Source organism: Lissotriton vulgaris, chromosome 1_1 (genome assembly GCF_964263255.1).
Source record: "Lissotriton vulgaris chromosome 1_1, aLisVul1.2, whole genome shotgun sequence".
In the NCBI taxonomy this organism is placed as follows: Eukaryota; Metazoa; Chordata; class Amphibia; order Caudata; family Salamandridae; genus Lissotriton; species Lissotriton vulgaris.
This window is the reverse complement of record NC_141685.1, coordinates 765312700-765332594: the sequence shown is the minus strand read 5'-3', so window position 1 is coordinate 765332594 and position 19895 is coordinate 765312700. Positions and strand designations below refer to the sequence as shown.

Here is a 19895-nt window from a genome sequence, read left to right as displayed (position 1 = left end):
GAGGGGGTTTACACCCGAAAGACAGCTCAATGAGCTCACCTTTCAGGCTATGGGGGCAATAGATGTTCCAAAAGATAAAAAGTTGCCACTTACTATTGTTGCAATTGATGCTGCTAAGGCGTTTGACCAGGTGAACTGGGGCTATCTTTGGGAGAACATGCAAAACTTTTGTTTTTCTTACTAATTTTGTTGAGGCTGTTAAATCTCTTTATTTGAACACCCGAGCAAAAGTTTTAGTCAACGGTGCTTTAACTGAATGGTTCAGTATCTCAAGAGGCACCAGGCAAGGCTGTTCCTTGTCAACTCTATTATTTAATTTATATATTGAACCTTTTGTGTGCTCCCTTAGAGCAGATCCCCTCATTAGGCCTTTTAAAATTGCAGATTTGGAACTTAAGTTTGCTGTCTATGCCGATAACCTCCTTATGTATACTTCCAATCATGCGGAAGCAATACCCAGGCTGTTTGAATTGGCTGAGGAATTTGGCAAAATTTCGGGCTATCAAATTAACAGGGAAAAAAACGAAATAATGGGATGGAATTGCGCAAATACAATACGAGGGGCAAAGAGTCAGATGAGATATCTGGAGATATACCTTGCGCAGAAGCTGACAGATACCTCAAAGATCAGCTAGGAGAAGGTTTCTAAGGAGGTTGGCAGCCTATTACTACGCTGGGCGAACCTGCCATTGAATATCTATGAGAGGGTCAACCTCGTAAAAATGATAATTTTGCCCAAATTAACCTTCTTGTTTAACTCAATGGGGACGCTTTTGCCACTGACCTCTGTGCTTCTCCTCGCCTGCCTGCTTTTCTCCCCGGTGGGACTGGAGTCCCGGGGTTCCTTTGCCGAACTTGTGCCTCTAGCGCCCTGGGACTCGAGACTACTTGTCCCAGGCGCCCCAGTGTGGTGACAGCTGCTAGGAGTGAGGGGGAGGCGTGTCCACCACGCTATATAGCGCTGCCTCTACCCCGCAGCGCGGGGCGCTTTTGCCACTGACCTCTGTGCTTCTCCTCACCTGCCTGCTTTTATCCCAGGTGGGACTGGAGTCCAGGGGTTCCTTGCCGAACTTGTGCCTCTGGCGCTGTGAGACTCGAGACTACATGTCCCAGGTGTACCGGTGGGGTGACAGCTGCTGCGAGTGAGGGGGAGGCGTGTGCACCGCGCCATATAGCGCTGCCTCTTCTCCCGCAGTGCGGGACGCGAGCGGGTGGCGCCAAGGGCGGGCCCATCAGAGCCCGTCTGAGCCAGGGAGAGGCAGGGCAGGGCCTGGTCTCTTTTATTCACCCTGGAGTACTGACTATAAAGTATTGACTATTTGTTAAACCATCAGACTGCTTCAAGTATCCTTGCTGTCCCCCATATTTGATCTGAGTTATTAGCATTTTATTTCTGCTGCAGCGATCTGGATACATTGCTCTTAGTAAATAGAGCCTTAGTCAGACATCTATAGAGTCCGCATAGATCGAATAATGGGGAAAAGAAAAGTAATGGAGGGTGTTGGGGGAAGCAATGGGCCACCAAAAGAGCCAAGGAAGAGAAAGAGGCTGAGGATCTGTCACGTTCGTGGGTGCCGCTCTATCATTAGTCAGTATATAATCAGAGCAAGAAGATGGACAATGCCTAATTCATCACTAGATAATATCGAATTGACTCTGGCTAATTCCAGTTTGGATGGAAATCTTATAGCATTAGAGTTTCGAATATCTTCCCCGGACTCGTCCCTTATACAATTAAGGCGCTTTCCTATTGTAAATCTACGTGGTGGGGGGAAGGATCCTGCTCTGGTAACTAAAGGGACCGGGTCAAGCTTGGATATAAATGATTGACTTCACCAAAAACCCTCCAAAGAAGGGAAGAGGAGCCGTAATTCTATCTGTAGCAGCTCCCTTGTTCCGACTAATCCTGAGCAATTGTTAGCGCATCTCGACACCAGTAAATGCTATACAAAATGAAATATTAGGTTTAATTCCTGAAGATCAAACTCATTTAAAAATTCTCTCCTGGAATATAGCAGGACTAAAGACAAATCTGTCCATACCCTTGTCAAAACATTTGACATATGCTTATTCCAGGAGACTTGGAGTGTAACTCCGTTGCACAAATCTGGATATAGTACATTTCATGTTCCGGCAGTATCCATAGGAAAGGGCCGGCCATCAGGAGGACTGATAGCATGGATTAGATTAGACCTGGGTTGGACAGTCCTCCTACGTAACACCGCACTTACTGACATTATGTGGCTAACAATAAAAGGGAGGAGAAACACTGGAGCTAGTCAATGTTTATATTAGAGGGACAGTGAACGGCATGTCTTCGACCATTCTAACAAAGCTGGAAGAACAACTAAATATGTGCCCCCCTTCTGCTAAAGTTATTGTGGCTGGCGATTTTAATTGTACAAACGAGCCACTAAGCAACGAAGACCTCCTAGGGACTATGTAATGGGCAGTGCCCCCTCTATCCTTGCCTCCTGTAAAAAGATGGCCCCAGATCATAATTCAAGTAAATGCACTAACATTAGAATATGGTCTTAGAGCCGCAAATGGCAGAACTCCATCAGATATTCGGGGGCTAAATACTTTTAACAAATTTACATGCCCGTCCTGTATTGATTATATCCTGGTGGACTTACGCCTTTGGGCCGATGTCATAGATATGGAAGTGGGCCAAACCGTCGATAGCGATCATAATCCCCAAATGCTTAAAATAAAGAACCGATGGTCCTTACCTACAATAAATAAAGTTGTGACCCATTCCCCTTTTACCAAGGACTTAATTCTCTCAAACTGTGGTAGGTGCCTAAGGTGGTCGAAGGTTGCAGGGGAGGATTTAAAACTCAAGAGTATCTCTTCTATCTTATTGTCAAAGATAGCCGAACTTGAGGTAGCCACTGCTGAAGTGCAGGGGAGGGAAATGATGCCTACAATATACCAAGAAATAATTGGCCAGATTGGTGCCCATTTTCTTAGAGGACCAAGCAATGGTCATAAAAAGAGGCAGATAAAAAGTCCCCATTCATGGTATACTAAGTTATGCAGAAAAAAAGATATGCACTAGTTTTTGCAGTAAAGGGGATAAATTCCTCCGAGGTTCAAATAGCGAGGAAGGAGTATAATCAATCTTTGAAGCAGGCAAAACATGATTGGGACGAGGCACACTGGCAGGATCTAAAAGATGCATGCAATAGAAGGGACTCCACTTCCTTTTGGGCTCTAATTAAAAAGGGAGAAAGGAGAGACATCATTCCAATTCCGAATCATATTAGCAGCCTGGTTTGGCAGGACCATTTTTCTCAATTGTATACGGAGGAAGATGATGGGTCCTCCATGATCCAATCACAGCCAACACAGGTCCCGTTAGCTTTTGAAGCTACTAATCTCTTCCAACTGAAGGAGATTGAGACTGCAATTAATTGTATTACTCCTGCAAAGGCAGAAGGACCAGATGGCATCCCAGGCGATTTGATTCTTCTAGAACCGCCGAAGTGGGCCCATTATATCCTGCTTTTAATCAATGCTATATTAAAAGGAGCGGAAGTTCCCAAGTCTTGGAAAGGGGCAGAGGTTGTACCTATATATAAAAAGGGAGACTGCCAGGACCCTGCTAATTATAGGCCTATTGGCCTATTCGATGTCATGCAGAAAGTGGTTGGTAGAGCCAGATCCAGAACTGGATGGAGGAGGAGGGTATTCTTTCCAACTACCAAGCGGGCTTTAGGAAAGCTATTAGCACAGTGGACCAGGTATTTAGACTACTTCTTCTCCACTGGAAGGTGGTCGTAATTGGTAAGGGAAGCCTCTACCTTGCGTTTATTGACCTCAAGACCGCTTTTGATTTAGTCCCATGTGAAATGCTATGGTCTGTTCTCCAAGAAATTGGTATACCCTCCTATATTTTAAATCTTTTAATACGTCTCCATGATGATAATTATGCCCGAGTTTGATGGGGGAACAGGGGCAAACCACAGAGAGGATACCGGTCAACTGGGGGGTCCGCCAGGGTTGTTTGTTGGCTCCTACCCTCTTTTCACTTTATGTGAATGAAGTGGTTAGTTTTTTAAGAGAACATCCAGCAGATGCCCCAACTCTGCCGGGAGAAAAAATACAAACCCTCCTGTTTGCAGACGACACTCTCCTAATTTAGAAAACCCCGATAGGACTCCAGAAACTTCTCACCCGCTTTCAATTGTTTTGTACATTAAGGGGACTAACAATAAACATCTCAAAGATAAAGTTTATGGCCTTTAATCCAGGGAAACATTTTAGAAGCAAACTCACCCTCAATGGTTCTCCTTTAGAGAGAGTCCATTCATTTGATTATCTGGGCTTTAGGCTATCCATTCAAATGCAATGGGGGTCGCAGCTGGACAAAATGTTACTTAACCATAAGCGGGTGGTGGGTGCTATTGGCAGGGACCAACGTTCATCTTCAACTAGACTGGTTGCCCCAGCCGTAGCAGTTTATGAAGGAAAGGCTGTGAGTTCAGCAATGTACGGTGCAGAACTCTGGGGATTGGTAGATCAGAGAACACATTTTTTAGAGATCTGGTATCCCTGCCTATTAGCACACCACATAGGCCTTTATTCTCTGACATGGGCAAACGATCCTTTAGGGTTACTGCTAGACTTTGTCCCCTTTTATTTTGGGTAAGATTAAGGCGCACCCCAGAACTTCACAACTATGCGATTGGTCTTTCTGAGCTTATTACCTTGGGTACAAATAAAAGGGTCAAATGGCTCAGGGATCTAAGGGACATGCTAACAAAATTGGGTTTAGATGAATGCTGGGCTAACCCGGTCCCTCCGACTAAGACCGAGATCAAAAAGATCTATTGGAGCTGGGTTTACCAACAGGATTTACATAACCCAAAGCTCGGGAGATTAACCGATGAGTTTCTGCAGCACAGACTGGTTGGATCCTTTGAATTATACATAGATCTTATCAGGACACCTAGAGACAGGGCATTGTACATGCAGTTTAGATTTGGGTCTCTAGTGCTAAACACCACACTGGCCAAATGGGATCCATCAAAACGCACTTTAGCTAACTGCCCTTGCTGGGTTGCTCAGCAAGAAACTGTAGCCCATTTATTTTTTGTTTGCCCAGCCTATAAACAGGCTCGGACCAAATGGCTCAAGCCTGTATGTACTCAACTGGGCCCTAGAAACCATCTTGTTGCTCTACGTATTCTGAGAACGGACTCATCTGGGTCTTTGTTTGTATGTGGTGTTGCCAAGTATCTGGGCTGTGCTTGGATTGTTCGCATAAAAGCACAAAACAAGAAAGAAAGTTTAAACAAGTAGCATCTAACTTAGGGCTAGCGGAGCAAGTTTAGATACAGGATTGAGTTGTAATGCATGGTTGACTAATTAATAAGCGTGAGCTATATGTATTAGCAACCATATATATTTTTAATTCCAATCTCTGTCTAGTAAATAGGAAAAGATGTTTAATTTTAGAGTGGTTTGTATAGAAAGATTTTAAATGTTTTAACCATATAAAAATTGTAAATACATACCTTTTTTATTATACGATTGCAGAATGCTTTTATGATACTTGCTATCGAATAAAGCCAATTTGAATTGAATTGAATTAACTCAATCCCATTATCCTTTAGTACTAAGGATCTTGCTATCCTTCAAGGTAAAATTGGTTCTTTTATATGAGCCACAAAAACCCCGAGAATAGCCTGGAAAAAGCTCAGGAGAGGGTTAAAGATAGGGTGATTGGCCTTACCCGACCTACTTTCTTATTGTCATGCCTTTCACTTTAAAAACTTTAGAATTTTGGCTAATAAAATGGACTCTTCCTCTTTAGGCCTCCTATTTTAGGAAATGCTACATGACGTTCCGCAGGGACAGGAGTTTTTTCTCAACAAATTTGGTGACCCCAAGTTCTACAAAAAAGTCTGACTTAAGACCTTGCTAGCTGCACTCAATACCTGGGGGTATATCAGGAGAGTTTTGAAAATACCATACTATACAGCACAGGCCCCAATCTGGAGTTCCCCAGGCACCCCTGAATGCCTTCAGGATCATCTGTGCCAGCCACTTAGATTAGCAGGTATTAGTCTGTGAGGAGATCTCCGGAATGATTCACAACTTATTAGCTGGGAGTCAATTTCAAAGTTGACAAGTGGGACACTAATGAGATTTAAGTTCTATCAGTTATCCGCATGGTGGGCAACGCAGTCGTGGGGCAACGAGGACGCCAGTATGATTAACGGGTCTATGGAAATGTGAAGTATCATTCTGGTAGGGGGCGTCGTGGATGCAGGGGATCACCTGGATTCAGAGGTGGCGAAACTCTGGGGCAGTGCCTTCTCAGGAGACTGGGACGGGATACGGAAACTTTGGTGTGATTCTTTTACTATGTTACAGACAGTGGTTAAACCAGCTACCCTCAGTAGGAATCATCTGTACACTGCCTATTGAGTGTATTGAACTCCTGGGAAACTGTCTAAGGTGACCGCGAGGATCTACAACTGCCACAGATGTAAGTACCTAGCCGCAGGCCACCTGCATATGTTCATGGACTGCCTGAAGATCAGCTCTTTCTGGACTGAGGTATGTGGCTTCCTGGAGGATGTGCTGCTCGAGCGGATTGAAGTAAGCTCAAGGTTAATCTTTGACCTTTTGGTGAAGAGAGCTCCCAATCAGGAGATGCATCCAGGCCACTGGCCTCCTGCAGAAACTCAAATTCCTGATCAGGGTCAACAATCTTAGCCCCCTCAGCCTCCTCATGCTGTTCTTGTTACTCCTCCTCTTTGATCAACCTTTGCGCTCTCTTCCAGACCTTATTCTCTCGGGTGGCGGCATCGGCACCAGATGTTGCACTGGTGACTTCGGGATCCGCGTCGAAGGGAGGTATACCAGGATAGTAGAAGACTCTGGACGAGGTTGTGTCGGCATCAGAGAAGATGTGTCCATTAGCACTCTCCCATCCAGGGACTGTACCGGCATCAAGAACCTCAGCATTGGGAGAGGCCAACTCCCCAGGGTCATTGGCATGAAAGGCATCAGAGGTGCCTGAGGGAAGTGAGGTAATTAAGAAAAAGGGATGCCAACGGTATTTTCTTGAGGGAGGTTATTTGTCAAGACAAATGATTATTGTTGCCCTTTGTCCTGATGAGGCCTGAAACGCGTCAACAGTTACCATTTATTTCGACACCTTCTTTTGATTCGAAAATCACTTGGATATAATCCCTAGGAGCATTATTTTGACTAGAAGCCACAAAGACATTGTTTTTTGCTTCGGATGCCCTTTGTTTGTTTGGGTGTTCGAAAAGGAAATAAGGCCAAGAATAGACATTGCCAGATTTTCCTTGTACATAAACTATTGGGCTTCTCACACAACTCTTGGATTAAAGATTCACAACAATAAGATATTTGAGTTCTTGGATTCCTAACAAGATATATTGCTTTTGAATCTTGAAACGTATTTTCACACAAGACTAAATACTGTGTGAATTGTATGTATTATGTTAAAAATATGAAAAAGGATTTCTAAAAGAAAACTTTAAATCATCTTTTGTTGTATGTTTTTTCTTTTTATTGTTGGTAATGATCAGTACATGAACGTTGTATTAGATGAGATAGATACTATACAATGTACAATGTGATGAGACAGATAATTAGTAGTATTTGTCTTGACAAATAACCTCCCTCAAGAAAATACCGTTGGCATCCCTTTTTCTTAATTAGCTATAATCAACCAGATGCCTCACGGTTTACCGGGTACCCCCTGTTGTTAATAATGAGGGCAGTGAGGTGGCAAGCCTCACAGAAGTATGCTAGCTGACCCATGGGGCCAACCGGAGCACCAGCAGGGTTAGCCGCTCTGGAAAACAAGGCAAACATTGATGTGAGAAAATGCGAAGGATCCGTACTGGAGTCAAGAAGGCAGGATACCCTGGAGCCGGTGCTGTGGGTTCTGAGATCGCTTGAGGAGGCAGCACAAGACCCTGGAGCCAGGGGAGGAGTATCCAACAGCAGAGGCCTAGTTTCTCTCGGCATCAGTGAATTCTCCGCTCTTGGAGACGGGACTGGAGTCACCTCAGGAGAAGGAGAATGATAGACTTTGTCCTTGCGATGACACCGGCGAGCCGGAGACACAGACCCTGTGTTCCATCCTTTGGTGAACGATGCCGAGATCTATGGCGCCGCTTCATTTTATGGTTCCTCAACGACTTTGAGGTATAGGGAGTCGACGACTTGGAGCGGGACGTCTATCTCCTTCAACCTCTCTTCTGCTATTTTGCTTTAGCCATAACAAGTTTGGCCTCCCTCTCCTTTAAAGCCTTGGGGTTCATGCGCCTGCATGACGAACAATCGCGGACGTCGTGGTTGGATAAAAGACACCATGAACAATCTTCATGGGGGTCATTAATCGACATCTGACCCCCACATTCTCTGCATGGCTTGAATCTGGACTTCCTATGGGTAGCCATGGTTGCTGCTAAAAAAGACCCGTAGACTTGCAACAAAGAAACTACCAGAAATGGAGATCCCTGGAAACAAAATATTACAGGTCGATGGCACTCAGGAAAAAAGGGAACTGACGCCAACATGCCAACAAGGTCTCCTTATGGCTCCGACGATGTCACGCGGAGTCACGTGCGGAGCCATTACTACATTGTGGCAGCCTCGTCTATGTTAGAAAGCTATTGAGAAATGCTTCCGTGTAATCCTGCTCATTGAGGTAATTCAAAAGGTGAGGAATCCACAGGCAGGTGTATCTATCAGAATTAAATGCCCGGGAGAAAAATGGAGGAAAATGGAGAAGGCAACAGAGGAAGAGTTCAGGTATGAACCTATTGGTTTTATGTGGTCCTTAAGTTAATGTTTTCAGCAACAAATCGTAAAAGATTGTTGAATTAAAATTGAGATTGGATACGCTTTTATGTGAATGGTGGTGGTTTGGTGGAATGTTAAATTACCCCATAACATACAAAAAATTTAGTGTCACTGATTAGAGATGGAGGAGGATAAATAAAATGTGCTAAGGATATATTATATTATATTATATTATATTATATTATATTATAAAATATTATATTATATTATATTATATTATAATATATTATATTATATTTCTAGGTAGATTTATTGCCTATAGGCATTCACTTTGCAGATCTCTAGCCAGAACCTGCCACAGGATGGTAGTATAGAAGATTGGCTGTGATGAAACAGTAGGCCATGTAGATGGTTAATTCATATAGTAGGTGTGGAGGCGGGAAATGTTTTGAGAGAGATAACAGTGATGGTAAAGGCAAAGAAAGGTCACCGCCCTGGAGAGGTAAAGTGTGAAAGAATAGCAAGCAACTCTTAGCGTGAGGTCGATGAGGAGTCCTTAGGGACTGTACAAGCATAAACCTGTAACTTAGCTTTCCTAAGCCTCTGGAACCTGTAGACTGATTCTGTAGACAGACCTCTCGAACATGGTGTGGTTATCAGGATTGCCTATAGATGGTAGACAGTTGCTGTATATCAAGGGACTGTGACTGAATTGTTTTATGTTACCTATTTGACATATATTTCTTTAAGATGCGTTGCTATTGATTGAATCAGGAGTTTAGATTTGGTTGTTCTGTAGTGTTTCCTCAATGCAACAAAAATATTCCGGCAAACTGTTTAAATCTCTTGTGGTTGCAGTCTTTGGGTTTTAAAAAAACAAGGATCTTAGGATTTGGTTGGGAAATGCATGGACACCATTGTATTGGCTAATTCTGAGACCAGTTGACATATCTGGACCAAGATGTGCTATAGCCAAGCACTCCTAAGTACTTTATAGAAACAAAGGTGACATAATGTAAGCGTGTTCTATTGAGAAGTTGTCTCACAAAGTAGGACAGTCACGTTAAAGAGAATTCTGTAAGTAGCAACACAATTAACTGTGCATATATACGTAAAATGATTGCTTGCTTCTTTCTTCTAGGACTGAATAAACTTCCACCACTTGAAAAATGTATGGAAGACCTTGCTAAGAAGAGCAATGTGTTAACTCAAAGGTATGAATTGTTGAGAGTAAATGTCCAAGTTTCTATCAACGAATGTTCTGCCCTTTAATCACATGACAACTGTTTGGGTCTCACAAAGAGTTCTTCTTAGCCTAAGGCCAGTTTCTTGTAGATCAGACTGTAGTGTTGTATTTGGCTGATTCCCTGTTCTTCTAAGGAACTAGACTGGCCTTTATGACTACCATCCTTCATTCCCTTTTTCTTCCAGGCATGTGCTCTAAAGTAGCTTCAAGTTTGTTAAAATCTATTAGATAATAGAGAATGTCCTAGGTTCCTTCAAGCACTACATATTTTATGTTTACCTCTTTCGTTATGCAAATACATTTGAAGGACTAATATGCCTATATAAAGTAGTGTGGTGCCTGACTGCAGCTATTAATACCATAAAATAGCTAAGTATTCAATGGAATAAGACATGTCAGTATTCATAACTCGGGCAGAATTATCAAAATGTCATGCAGCGCATCTTAACACCTTGATGCACTTCGCGGAGTGACAAGGAGAGGACAGGAATGCGCCAAATTTAATATTATATGGCGCATTCCTGTCCTCTCCTTGTGCTCGCTCACTATGTGCTGTCTAGCTCCAATGCTGGCACCCTTCCACCTGGGTGCAAGGGAGCCTGCATTGAAGGCAGGATTGCTTTTTTGCAGGGAGGGGCACTTTTTGGCACACAAAATTCCCCTGAGGCTTTTTCTCTCTCTATGTGTGCTGCAGAGTGCAACACATGTAAAAAGAGGGGAAAAAGAGGTGAAAAAACCTATATTTCCTCTTATTACACCTCCCCAGGAAAGGCGTAGTATTTTGTCTTATCCCCAGATCTCCCACTCATGGCAAATATGGGAATGTGCCAAAATCCATGGGCGCATGTGTGGGAACACGTATGCTCCACCAATAGAACGAATCCCTGTAGCAGTGTAACACAAGACAGGTACTTGTGCTGCCTTGCATTATACCAGATTTACCAAGCCACCCGGCACCATGCCAGGTAGCCTTACGTGACTTGGTAAATCTTGGTAAATTATTTTGTGTTGCACTTGGCCCCCTTATATGGCGCATGGGCAACAGAAAACCTTTGGTAAATCTGGCCCATAACTAGTGTTTAGTATCCCATAGGCCTCAGGATTCCCTATGACTTTGTGCTGGTTCAAGTGTTTTGTGCCATTGTGTCTCTGTGTTCTTACAAGTGCCATATTTCTACATGCAGTGTTCTAATTTCAAGTTGCCAGCATCCCATGCCATTCTTACATTCTCTAGTGATATTCCCATTTTTATTTGCTAAGTCTGTGTTTGCCCTATTCCTTAGTTATTATTTCGGTGTTCAATTATAATTTTTTATCTCTATTCGTCAACAGTTCATAATTCCCAATTTGTAATGCTAGTTCTAGGTGTTGCCAGCTATTTCAGGTACACACCTTCAAGTGTCCTATTCCTTCTGGATTTTATCTTGCATCATGGGGCATCCTTCGCCCCTTTATTTGTTGACTTCCCTTGTGACTCATTTCCTTGTCATATATATTCCATCATCTAAATATTTTTCTCCAAGTCTTAATTGTTTCATTTTCCACATATTACTCATATAAACCAATGAGTGTTACACAGCAAGGAAGACAGGAGACGCTAGCGGAAGTCTTTAGATAGTTTTCCAGTATCCAGTAATGTATATCCATCTTTAGTGTAAAGTCTTCTGGTCAACTTTCTGATCTGGTCCTCAGCAATCCCCGTTCGATCCATGATGTCCATAATATCCTCACAAGCATATATACATTCCATCTTACCATTCATCAATGACATTCTACCAAAAAAGCATAATTCCACTATTCAGCACCATTCATCTGAAGCCACATTGAGGAGCGCGGGAAAAATCTCCCAAAGTATCCTATGTCACAGGTGCCTAGCCACGACTCCCAATTAACATTCATATAATGCATCGACCTCAAAGCATTCAGCCTGAAATTACTGTAATATCACTACAATGTTGCATACTATGGTCAGCCACTCAACCTGTGCTTTTACTACTAAATCAAAAATGGTTCCCCTGGTACCAAAAAACTTCTCCTGACCAGCAGTGTCACCTTGAGAGGCTAATAATGTAGATAAGACCAGCACCCCTTCCATCATCACTACAAGAATCATTGGGGATGTAAGATTTATATTTCAGCAACCATGAGAACCAATCAACTTTTGAGGAAGTCTCCCAAATAACTTACTTATTTAAACTCCAAAGACAACTTTTCCATCCTATAGCATACCAATATGTACACAAGCATCTTTTGATTCTATCCTACCATCAATTAGTGATGACAAAACTATAAGCTATAACTCTATGCACAAATCACGAGACACAGAACACAACAACCCTATTTCATTTAATCCCGGATTTGTTGCCACAAGTGTGCTTTCCTACCATCTCAGTACTTGTGCTTTCAACATTGCTTGCCAATAACATCTGCAGCAAGACCAGTTTATCATTCTATTTCAAATGGCTAGGTTCACTGGATGTGAAACGCCATCCATTTCCATTATGAAAGGTTGCCCAATATTTTGTTGCATTTCATAGTCATCTCTGTAGGTATTGACATTTCAGTGAAGTGCACAATATGCTGCAGAGGATATGTTTATGGCAGTAGATCATTCAAATGTACTTTCTTCCTTTAATCGGGGGTTTTCTTGCCATTAGGAATGGGATTTAACAAAAATTATAATTTAATTTAATAGATGTTGCTCTTTGCTAAGCAAGTGAGTAGAAATGGGCCTTTTTTAAAACATAAACTTTAAAATTGTTGGCAGTTGAAATAGATCACCAATTGGGTAAGCATGTCATTTGGGGGGATATTATGATGGCGGACGGACCTGCGTCCGTCCGCCACCCCAGAGGTGGAGGGACCGTCCGCAGGGGCAGCGGCGGTATCTCTGTGCGAATTAGGATGTGACCGCCACCCTGGCGGTCACATCCTGTATTTTTAACATTGCGGCGGGTGCTGCTTAAAGCAGCACCCGCCGCAATGTTAAAACTGCATGCAGTGCATTTGCATGCACAAAGCGGCAGGCACCGCGCGGTGCCTGCCGCTATGTGCAAGCAAATGCAGGGGGGTACCATAGGTACCCCCCATGTGCAACCCCACCCCCCTTCAACCTGTGGGCCCACAACGGGCCCCCAAAGATAAGACCGTATGCCTTTTCGTGGCGGCATTGCCGCCGCGGAAAGGCATGTCCCAAGGGTAATCCTAATATGGCTGGCGGTGTCTGACAGACACCTCCACCATATTAGAGCTGCGGACGGTCTTCCCGACCCCCCTGCCACCCTAATCTGGCGGGGGGTCTTTTCTGACACCGCAGCAGTGAATCCGCATCCTCCGGGCCGGCGGTGGCTTCCGCCGGCCCGGAGGATGCGGATTCACCGCAATCCTAATCGGCCCCTAAGTATTATTGAGATTTTGCTCTTAAATTTTGGAGATGAAGCTGACCATTGGATGTATAGAGAACACCTTAATATGTTTCAGATTGAGTGGAGAGAACATACGGAAATGAACAAATGGAGGGGAGACTTCAGTATGTAGATTTTTTGAGGAGAGTTGGATGATAGTTTTGAGACTTCTGAGACTTTTGAGACTTCTGCAAAGAGAATCAGCCCAATGAGGAAGATCAAATAGGAGATGATACAAAGAGACAATTTTGATTTTTAGTAACAGGACTTACATAAAGTTGTAGTGATTCATAGGGCCTTCTCTGGTGGTGACAAAATAATATGAAGGGTGCAACTTATCTAAAGATGATCAAAATATATTCCCTCCACACCTACAGAATAATAGAAGTTTACCACCAGTCTCTTCAGCTACCATACAGTAGCTTAGATTTTTAAGAATATAAATGGTTGGTCTGCTTGCATCCTAAATGTCATTACCCATCCAAATGTATTGCCCATTACAAGCCAATCAGTAGATTCTCTGTTTTGAATTTCAAATACCGTTGAATAAAACCAATTTGCATGGTATGCAATAACCGGCACCTCCTATTGCTAGAGTAGTGACTCTAAAGGAGTTGCTTCTTTCTTGCAAAATTTATCAATTTATCTAAGAAACTTGGCTATCTGTATTTATCAACGTATGGGCTATCTGAGCATGGAATCATTTTTAAACTTGATATCCCACAGTCCTCGGAAGCAAATCCTCCAGAAATCTGAACGTACGCATCTAACTTTCTCACCATCCCATTGCTATCTAAAACCAATGTTGAGACCTGAAATCAGTAGAGAGGGCCTAAACAACTGAGGGGCATATTATCAAGCAGGGCGTTAAAATTATCACTGTTTTAGCAGCAGAAAACTGCAGCTAAAGCAGCGATAATGGGCTTAATAATATGCCCTGGAGAATTCTAATAGGAGCCCATGTTCACACCAGAACATGGGTTTCTATTGGAATTCACAAGGCCAGTGGTAGACACAGCTGCTGTGGGCTGGTGCGGAAGTAGCATCCTCTTTTTCCCCCAGCCTGCAAGCAGCACCAGGTAGAGACTGTGCAGCTGGGTGGAAACATAGGCACAGGAAGTAGGAACGTTCTAGAAGCCAGACGTCCCTGGCCAAGGGTGCAACATTATAACTCTACCCTTGACCCAAGCCTCCTGCACAGCACTCTGGGACATTTTGACATGGCAACCTCAAGTGGTCTAGGGAAAGACCTTCCATGGGAGCCTTACCTACAACTGATACAGTTGCCTGAACCCTTCCACCAAAATATCAAACGGGAGCCCCTCCTCTGTGTGGCTCCACTGTTCTGGCCTGTCTCCTTTGTTTCTGTGAGCTTGCCCAGGTCAGATGCTGTTTAAGGAGTTAATTGCCACTTGCAGACTTCCCCTGCATCCCTTTCTTTCCCTGGCTATCTATGCCCACATACTGGATGATCTAGACAATAGTCTCACGCACTGAGTCAACACATGTGTTCACACACTTATGCTCATGTGTTTGCTTTGTAGTCAACTCAGCGCCTCTTCTGTGCAAGGGCAGCCTTATCACGAAAGATAGACACTGGCACGGGATTAGAACTCTCAGTCTATTTCCACAGACTTTACTATGAGTGAAACACTGGTAGTGAGATGCTCACAGTAAAAGTAAAAACATGTGCAATCAAAAAGCAAACAATCCATGGGAATTAAATGGGTGGAACCCATTTGCTGCACTTGGGCTCTGCTTCAGAAATATCTGGTACCGACATTTATTTTGGAAGAACCACACCCTTTATCCTTTTTTTAAATTCCTCAGGACTTAGCATATCATTATATATTTGACATTATCTACATGGATCTAGCCCACCATTACTTTTGATCTTGTTTAACCTTTTCTATGTTGCACTCTTGCCTCTATCCTTATTTGTGTGGCTGTACCCTGAGGGCCCCTGCTTGGGGACCTTCATTGGCTAGCATGGTTTCCCACATCTCCAATGAGAACCTAAGCAAGTAGCATCATCTGGATTGTTTGCTCTGCCTAGGCCTAACTTTTCTTCTGTTTCTGTCTAAGTCTGATTTTTACAACTTGAAGTTGGCTTACAGATCTATTATGTATTTAGGTATGTGCTTCTACTTGTCTGACTCTAATTGCTTAAATGTCTTGTTCTGACAGTCTATGCAATACTCATCTGCCTACTGTACACAATATTATTACTCACTTTTGTATCCCACCGCCACTACTTTACAATTACACACTGTCTCTTAATGTTACTTCCTACATGCATGGCCCTATCTTTACATCTTGATATTTCCTGTCTATTAACCTTGTTATAATGTGCCTCTCACATTTGTACTTTCTTTATGTCGGGTCCTTTAATGTACAGAACACTTACACCCTTTTAGTTCTTAGCTTACACATTAAAAAATCATGGAACAGGAAGAGACCTCAGTTCTTTAGTTATATTTCCTGTGAGACTTAAGAGAGTGATCTACGTCAATTATTTTCTTTCAGCTGGCCACTATACTATTTTCTCCTAAATGGAGTAGTGCATAGAAACTCACCAGCTTAAAAAGATGTACATTTTTGAAAAATGATTATATGTGAGATAATAGTCCTCAAACTCATTGACAAAGTAGTTGGCCTCAAAGGACTGACCACTGTATGATAACTATGAGGACATCAGGGGTCTATCGGAAGGGAATGAGCAAAATATTTCAATTATATGTGTAGGCATCAATATGGGGAATCACAGTCTTAAACCAAAGGCTATCAAAAAGAGAGTGAAGAGCAAGACTCAGCTTGACTGACTTTACTACAGTGAACAACAATGGTAACATACCTAACAAAAGTGAATGTGTCTGTCTGTAACGTAACTGGCGCTCAGGTAAAGCGCTCTGATACCTTCGGACCTAGTTTGGCTAAAGAAAACTCTACAGAACAAACATAAAAGTGACATTTGTACCCCTTAGTCGACCGGGTTGTAGACCATTTCTCATAATTAGAATTACCCACAAACGTCCACAAATAAATTAATCTGCCTCGTAACATATACCATTTTTTTTCATTAAGGTATGGAACCCTCCAGGGAAACGCCTTTCAGATTGAGTTCATCGAATATCTTGACGAGATTGCTTCAGAGATCGGTGTCAAGCCCAATGTCTTCCGTCTCCTGCTCTGTGATCCCAGACTGGGGCTAGAGGTTTTCTTTAGTGCTTGCACATCACCACAGTACCGCCTGACTGGACCGGGGAAGTGGGACGGAGCCAGAAATGCTATCCTGACTAAGTGGGATCGAGTACTAAAACCCATGAAGACGCGAGTGGTGAAGAACAAGGCCAATGGATCTCCACTGTTGAGCATGCTTGGGCTTCTCAGCCTCCTTGTTTTGGTTGCTACCATTTTTATGTGTACTTAAACAATATACACCAAATAATTTCTTGCATCCAATCCTTTCCACAAATAGGTAGTGCATGATTTCTGATGTTGACCTAAAATCTTCACGAATTAACTCATAAAGCTGTTATCTCACATGTTTACAATGTAGTAGCTAACCCAACCACAGGATATTCTTTGCTGGATCACATTCACATAATTTCATACATCGTCATGAAGAGGAGTCAGTGGCTCTAGATCCTTTGCACTTTCTGACTTGCAGCTTTCCCTATTATAAGGCATGTTAATAGTGTCCACGATATTGCCAATACTGAGCGATATGACTTTATCATTAATAGCCTACTGTGAGTTTGGATACTTGCAATAAGAAATGGCATGCTGGATTGGTGTTTTCTCTAAATGCTGTCCCTTTTTCCCCACACATATTTACATCCTTTTTTCAGGTTTATTTGTTCCTGGAAACACCAAGCTAGTGGTAACGGTAGGTGAATCCCATGCTCTATACAATTTACAGCATGGTTTCATAGAGAAACATGGGTCAGCTGCAGAGAAGTCTTAGCCTTCACAAGAACATCTCAAAACTTGTTGAAAAATCAGTATATGGCTAAATTCAAAAAGACCACGTTACCTCACTAAAGTGTTTATCTGTGAGAGTTTTATTCTAGATGCCTCTCCAGATACCCTCAAATTTCTCATATTGTTGATTAATGTTGGCTTATTATTTTAGCTGTTAGAACATGTCTAATTAATATACCTGTCTTGAGTTGATCTGTAGGGTTTACTGGAGCTGTTCTAAAACAAAAATATAAACTTTATCTTTAAAGAAGAAGGCTCATATATGAAAGTCTTATATACTTCATAATTAAAGCAAAGTGTTTATCTCTTATGTGACCTTCATTCGTTTAGTTTAATGATTTTTGGGAGATACACAATGTCACAATCTTACAAACAATTGGAGACAGTAAGTCTAATGTTACTTATGAAATGTGTTTGGTTGAGTAACTAATGGTCAATTAATCCACGGTTGCCAAGTGGCTGTTTTCTAAATACCTTTTGGAGACCCACCTGCTTTTGGAAGATGGGTGGTGTTTTCTGCTGTAAGTACTCTCACAGCACTACCTACATTTTCTAACCAATGAGGTTAATAATTGGATCAGCATGAACTGTAAAATGCCTTGATGTCCTGGCCAAATGATCATCTGTTTTGTTGGTGTGGCACATTGACAACATGTTGACTACAGAGTACAGATGGGAGAAGTGCATATGTACATTTGATGTTCCTACTACATGGATTCATAAACCGCCTAGGTTAGAATTCGCCGATTTTTCTAGCTTGTTAAACCCACTTGTTTTCACTTCTGATGGGTCCAAGTACCTGCTACTCAAACCTCAGACTCTTTATGCTTTATGGAAGATGGCAATTTTGTTCCTACGCACAGTGAATGACAGCCAGACTCTCATTACTTTCAGTCAGGATAGCTAGCTGCCAAGGAGAATTGTAAAGTATTAACAGCATATCCAAAACGAGATGCCAAGAGGACTCTCCTGTCAAATTGCATATTGACCAGTGTGTCACTTTATACATTTGCTAAGCATGCCTTTGTTAGCTAGCTGTCCTGGAACAGCTTCTCTATCTCAAGATAAGCAAGAAACACAACCTTAAATCAGGAACGGGGATTGGTTGACAGTGAATTCGAAAGATCCAGGTAAACTGGCCTGGTGCAACCAAATCTTTACTCATATTGGGCTTGTTATATTGTAGTCTCACTACTCCAGCTGTCTAGCTCACTCAGCAATGTACATAATACTACACAGAGTCAGCCAGTGCTCATAATTTGATGGCTTTCTTGTCAATCTCAGTTCCCCTCCCTTTAGTCGTGCTTTTCCTCCCTTTATGCGATTGTTCCTTCTCGGGACATAGGTTGTTAACCCTTGCTTTTGATTGGCTCCACTGTTCAACCGCTTCTTTTTTCAATTAGATTAGTGGTTCAGACCCTTGGTCCACAGTGCAGACTCAGGGGGTTTGTGACTGTTTAGAATAATAATTAAATAATAGCAGATTAGTTAAGTTTCTATGTAGAAATATGAAAAGTAATTCTTAATTCTCTATAAATATGAAGGAATTTTAATTTGGGGCTAACAATGATGTGTTACTCGTAGCATAATACAAGGGAGCAGCTCAAGTGCAAGAAACATAATCTAGTATGAACAATTGGTAGCCTCAAATGAAACACTGGTCTGCTCGGACAAAAAGAGAGCATGAATTTAAAGCAGAAACAGATCAAGTGAAATGTTAGAGTCTACCTTATTGCCTTATCTTTTAGAAAAGAAAGCGCGTTTGTAAAAGCTTTACCCTTCCTGTTAACATTACGGTTTCCACGTTTGTATTTTTCCTGTTCATGAATGAAAGAAATATTTTATAATGTGTGTATTCTTTTGAGAAATTCTTGTTTCTATGTTGTTTTTGTGCATTGTTTGAGGTTTAAGTGAAAGAAATTGCTTAGTCTTTATGCGTTCTTACATCCGCGGGAATGACAAGAGTCATGCAGGGGGACAAACACCACCCCGGAGAAGCTGAAGAACTAGGGGCCTACGACGTTCTTAACTCTATAGATTGATCAGGACTGCCTGGGAGTGCAAGGAACCCTGCATTGCCCAGAACCTCTGGATGATGAAGGGGTCTTGCTTTTAAATTGTCTAGAGATGAGCCAATCACAGGGGAAAACTGTAAGCTGCTGGAGTTGTCTCAATCAACTGGTGTGTTGAAAGTGTTTTGTGTCTAGGAAGAGAACCTAATTGAAACTTTATGCCACTAATCTGGGGTTTTGGGAACCAAAAACACCAGAAAATAGGTAGCAGGAATACATCAGTAAGAACACATTTGCTCATAGGTAGTTTGCAAGTATTGAAAACTGACTCCCTCCAGCTACATCAGCCTATGTGAGGACTGTGGCCTCTTAGAGACGTTTCTGAGCATATTTGGTTCACTTTTGCCTTATGGTGTTGGCTTTTCATAAGCAGAGTTAGGGGCGCATTTA

At 42.4% G+C, this 19895-nt stretch overlaps 1 protein-coding gene and 1 long non-coding RNA gene across 3 annotated transcripts in view; one reads left to right on the top strand and one right to left on the bottom strand.

Moving 5' to 3' along the window:
• LOC147747792 (dimethylaniline monooxygenase [N-oxide-forming] 2-like) overlaps positions 1-19280 on the top strand; it is a 270079-nt gene extending 250799 nt beyond the window's left edge. For both annotated transcript variants that reach the window (XM_086955855.1, XM_086955864.1), the window contains exons 8-9: positions 9941-10013; positions 16534-19280. In XM_086955855.1, coding sequence (XP_086811981.1) covers positions 9941-10013; positions 16534-16879 — 419 coding nt within the window. In that variant the 3' untranslated portion in view covers positions 16880-19280. The remainder of the gene's footprint in view (positions 1-9940; positions 10014-16533) is intronic.
• Positions 1-19895, bottom strand: part of LOC147747791 (uncharacterized) — a 93867-nt gene that overhangs the window by 21237 nt on the left and 52735 nt on the right. The gene's annotated exons all lie outside the window — the stretch shown is intronic.